The sequence below is a fragment of the Agrilus planipennis genome, unplaced genomic scaffold (genome assembly GCF_000699045.2).
Source record: "Agrilus planipennis isolate EAB-ADULT unplaced genomic scaffold, Apla_2.0 scaffold297, whole genome shotgun sequence".
NCBI lineage: Eukaryota > Metazoa > Arthropoda > Insecta > Coleoptera > Buprestidae > Agrilus > Agrilus planipennis.
In genome coordinates this window covers 306,855-312,128 of record NW_020442429.1, presented here as the reverse complement: position 1 = coordinate 312,128, position 5,274 = coordinate 306,855, and the positions used below count along the sequence as shown (strand labels likewise).

The following is a 5,274-nucleotide window of genomic DNA, read 5'->3' as shown; positions in this document are numbered from 1 at the left end:
GGTAAAACGATTTGAAATGCTATATACTATGATCATTCATTAAAGCTCTGAAAATTGTAATAAAAGATGAAGTACCTAGGTATATGAAACTATCAAAATCGTTTTAAGTTCATTTCGACCTGTAGTTAATATTATATATAAAAAAATTATGAGTGCTGTCAGCACAGGGCAAAGTAATATTTAGTAAATGAATGTTAGTACCAGTAATTTCTTATGTTGAAGTGTACGGTGTGTTTCATACCTATTTACAAACAATTCCTTTAAATTTTAATCATTGATTACTATACATCTATTAATAAACCATAATGGCCGACATCAGACAACAATTGAAAAAGAATGATGGCCGACAACTGCAACAATTAGAAAAGAATGATGGCCGACACTACGTCATAGTGGAGCAATAAAAATGGCCAGGGGCAGGAGGAAGAACTTGTATTGAATAGTAAAAAAGAAGCAATGAACTGTTCCATTTAGGTGTCAATTTTATCGTTTCATGTGTTTCACGTACCTACTACCTATGCATTTATATTCATACAAATTAATACTTGCACTGATTAATTAATTAATTAATTATTGATATTAATAGGTGTTGTATATACCCAAAACTACTACTTAACCTTCGTTTTGACGAATTTAAGAACACGCCGAAAAGTTACAGAATATTTTAGGCGTACATTTAGAATGACCAAGTAAAATTCCAATTAATTATAACAGTTTAAACAGTTATACAATAGCAATAATGTTTTTGTCATACCTTTATCAATTATTTTGATTTCTTGCCAAAGTTTGCAGTTTGTTTTATACTTTGTTGCACAATTTTACGGATACGGATCGAATTATAAAAGGATGTATAATTAATTACACACATTTCTAATAATCAATAATTAATAAAAAACCATCAAACACTTGTTGCATTAACATTGGAACACTTCACGTGCGCGACCGCGTGCAAAACACCGGCAACGGAGGTTAACTAATGCAATATGCGTACGTGGCAGCATAAATATTGCGCCTGCGTTCTAAACTATGAACACCGTAACTTCCGCTGATTCTGTTATTCTTCAAGCGCGGCAGTTTTAAATCGACTTCAATAAAACAAATAAAATTCCCACAGGTTTATTCTAATATACTACTCCACAAATTATTCGGACATCAAGATTATTATTACTTTAGAGAATGGATAATGCCCGAAACAAAATCTGTGAACATATTTGTATTTTATTGAAAGTTTAAATAAGATGCTTAATAACAATATTCGAATAAGAGGGAATATGTATGCCGATATTACTATCTTGTTAAGTACTTCTTTTTCTTTAGTTATTAAGTGTTTAATTATTACTGATTTTAATTAACCAATCATAGGGTACATTGATTGCCAGTGATGAATTAAAGATCAATTACATTGATTAGTTGTTTTGAGTTGTTATTTTGGAATACCATCAAACCTTATTGTTTTTATTAGGTATTACCAGTTCTTCCCCCTGTCCCCGGCCATTTTTATTGCTATGACGTAGTGTCGGCCATCATTCTTTTCTAATTGTTGCAGTTGTCGGCCATCATTCTTTTTTAATTGTTGCAGTTGTCGGCCATCATTCTTTTCTAATTGTTGCAGTTGTCGGCCATCATTCTTTTTCAATTGTTGTCTGATGTCGGCCATTATGGTTTTTTAATAGATGTATAGTAATCAATGATTAAAATTTAAAGGAATTGTTCGTAAATAGGTATGAAACACATCGTACACTTCAGCATAAGAAATTGCTGATACTAACTTTCATTTACTAAATATTACTTTGTCCTGTTCTGACAGCACTCATAATTTTTTTATATATATAATATTATAGCAATAATTTACCAGAAGTAGATTATAACCCTACTATTGCGATCGTTGGAAGAAATACAACACGTTATATCAGAATGAGAAACATACCATCAGTTTATATTCTAATGAAAATTAGAACATATACATTTACAAGAAATTAAGGGACTGATATTGTAGTTGAAACATACCTTTCCCACATAATATGGTAGTATTTTGACTATGCCTTGGATCTTGTGATACCTACACTCTGTCACACGATTCTAGTCGATACGCTATGAAGTCAAATAATAAACTGACGAGTTATGATAACGATTGATTATATTAATTAATCAAAAGTATCAAAGAATCATGTAACACTCACGCACCCGAACGCGTTGTAAGAACTTGCTAAACAGAGGTTAATTGTAATTCATGAGGCGATCATAGAGATCGGAGCGCATGCGCTTTACTAAATTATACGGCTTTTGTTTTTTAAGCGCCATATTTTTAAATTTGAAAAAAGCGGTTTTTGTTTTGCTTAATAATTAATTATTAGTAAAAAGTAAAACATCAGGTTACACAAATGTTGCTATTTTGCATTAAATAATAAAATAAATAGGTAGTATTGGATGGTGTGGATTGAAAAATGGGATACTTTCGAATAGGAAGATGTTTTTTTAGGATACACACAAATATATATTGAATAATTTGCCCCTGAAAGTTCGTACATTTTGAAATTCGAAGACAGTAGAAGTGTATGCGAGGGTCTACTTTAATGTATGGTGGGTTGCCTTTCCTGTCCATTTTGAGTGAATGTTACTGTACCAACTAATTTCTTTGTCACCGTTCTGTATCCATTTTCATTTATCGAGGCTGTTTTGACAAGTCTTTTGTTTCCATGTTTTGTTTATCGTTTGTTCCAGATCAAGACGGCGCGGAACCCTGCGGGAATTCCGTGTCTGTTCACAATCTGATTAGACTCGCGGCCTACTTGGATCGTGAAGATTTGAAGGTAAAAGCCGGTCGTACTTTGAGTGCGTTCGCTGATAAGCTTTCTGCCATTCCCATCGCCCTTCCCGAAATGGCTTCCGCCTTGTTATTCTATTACGAATCTCCAACCCAGGTAAGTTTATATACTCATTTTTCTTGTTATCGCGGCCACTTTTTTACATTTCTCGAGCAATATTTATGTTCCTATTTGTTTGTTTGTTTGTAATCGCGTTCTTTAGAACGGTTTCAACGATTTCGATGAAATTGACAATATAGGGGTTTACGGGGATGAAAAATCGATCTAGCCGGGTCTTATTTCTGGGAAAATTCGTTTTCTCATTGTTTTCACGCACAATGCAACAAATGTGTCTTGCCCATGCAACGAGATTGGTAAATAGTCTAGTGGCTAGAACGTAGGCCTACCACGCCGGAGTGCGCGAGTTCAAATCCCGCAATGTAGTCACATTTTTTTTTTGTTTTAATTTTGGATGATATGTAGAAAAGCAATTGTGAGATACAAACTAAGAGTAATGACTTATACAAGACAGTTTTAGCAAGACGTTTTACATCAGTTCTGAGTAGACTTCGGTCGCCTAGGTACTTCTAGGATTATACGCGGTGCGTTTAAAAAGTGTAGGAACTAGCAGTAAAATTGTAAAATTCCTTGCCACTTTGGCAACATTAAGGGGTTTCTTTGTTTGTTTCAGGTGTTTATCGCGGGCGATGCTGAAGACAACAATACACAAGCGTTACTGGACGTTTTACGTACCCGTTTTATACCGGGTCGAATCCTGGCTGTGGCCGACGGTCCAAGTGGGCGAGCTGGCATCCTTTATCGGCGCCACGAGTCCTTGAGCCGTTTGCAGCGGATTCAGGGAAAACCGGCCGCGTACGTATGTCGTAACTTCGCCTGCTCGCTGCCAGTAACCGAACCCCAAGATCTGGCCAATTCGCTTGATGATTACGCCCAACAGTTAAAAGAAAAAACGGCGCCCACGGTCAAGGATAACACTCCTCCAGGACCGTCCACAGATCCCGACAAGTGAAGGGTAGTGAACTGGGCGATCATATACATATATATTCATAGAATTGTTGTTTTCGCGAGGACTGACTGTGATGGTATGTTAATATTATGTTATTATTATTAATTATATTAAATCTTTCTTGCAATTAGTTTACTTTTACCGGTTTGTTAGTATCAGTATTTGGTATGATAGTTAGGTTTAGGGTTTTGGCGTAAGTGGCTCAAGTTTTTGGTCGTTTTGTGGGAATTGGGTGGTTGGTAATTAGCTTTAATGTAAACATTATTGCTTTATTTCTTACTTATATATCTCTATATACATTTCACACGTTGGTGAATTTCGAATTCAGTTGGTACTGCCTTTCATTTTTTTTTTTTTTTATAAAATATTTGCGAATCTTTATTGCCTTTTGTAAACATGGTGGGGTAGTTTTTTTTTTTAATATTATTGAAAATCACGACTTTTACCAATTGTTTAAAATATGGCTGTGATATACTTATAAAGGCTACTAAAGGTAAGTTCCGATTTTCGTATATTTTTCTTCTTGTTTATGCCTTTTTTTTTTTAACGTGACCATTATTATGGGTGTGTTCCGAAATATAACCCAGCATACTGGCTAGCGCTGATAACGTCATGAATCGACGCCATATTGTACTGGTGTGCCACCATATTGTACTGGTGAGACAAGTGTGAAGTTGTAGTATATCCAACAATTGTTGTAAACGAGCACAAACACTATTCTCAATATGGCGTCAATTTGATGTCAACGCACTGGCCAGTATATTTGGGAACGAATCAACAGTATGGCGTCGATTTATGACGTCATCATTACCGGCCAGTATGCTGGATTATATTTCGGACCACACCATATACTTGATCTGATTTAATTCCTTATCCGTTTCTATGGTAACATTTATATGCCACATTTACATTTTGTGTGCTGGTATTACCAGTTTATTCGTTTTTTTTTATAATCTTTTTATTTCAAAATTTGAAAATATTAAAGTTGTGACCAAAGCGCTTTATAATCCTTCAGGAGATAATCTATCCGGTGTCCAAGAGAATTAACTTTTTAATGGGATTACAAGATGCAGTTAAGTCCGCGATTATAAGTTATAAACGAAACTGTTTCTAAATTTTAGAGGTTTTAGTAATTTTTGTATTTTGTGATTTACGGGTTAAAATCTAAAAAGGAATTAATGTGTTAAAGGTAAAATTGTTTCATATGAAGTCATCGAAAATATTGCTTTTCATTGATTGACTATTAATTTCAGATTAATTTATGAAAAGAAATTGTTAGTTAGTCGTAAAAATTGGGCTATATTATTTGATAGTGAATGTAGAATCTATCATATGTTAAATTAAATGACTTTTCAATAAAAATTCGATCTTTGTTTGCCCAATTGTAGTCTTATGCATTTACTTTTTCGAATACTTTACATTTATTTTAAAGGTTGAAGGGCC

General features: G+C 34.2%; 1 protein-coding gene across 1 annotated transcript; it reads left to right on the top strand.

Moving 5' to 3' along the window:
- Nucleotides 1-2,721: 2,721 nt before the first annotated feature.
- LOC108740846 (spermatogenesis-associated protein 20-like) lies at nt 2,722-3,961 on the top strand (the record flags this gene model as incomplete). The annotated part of the gene is given in 2 exon segments (XM_018475347.2): nt 2,722-2,921; nt 3,496-3,961. Coding segments are annotated over 2 exon segments (539 nt in total), but the record flags the coding sequence as incomplete, so codon positions are not given.
- Between the last annotated feature and the right edge of the window lie 1,313 nt (nt 3,962-5,274).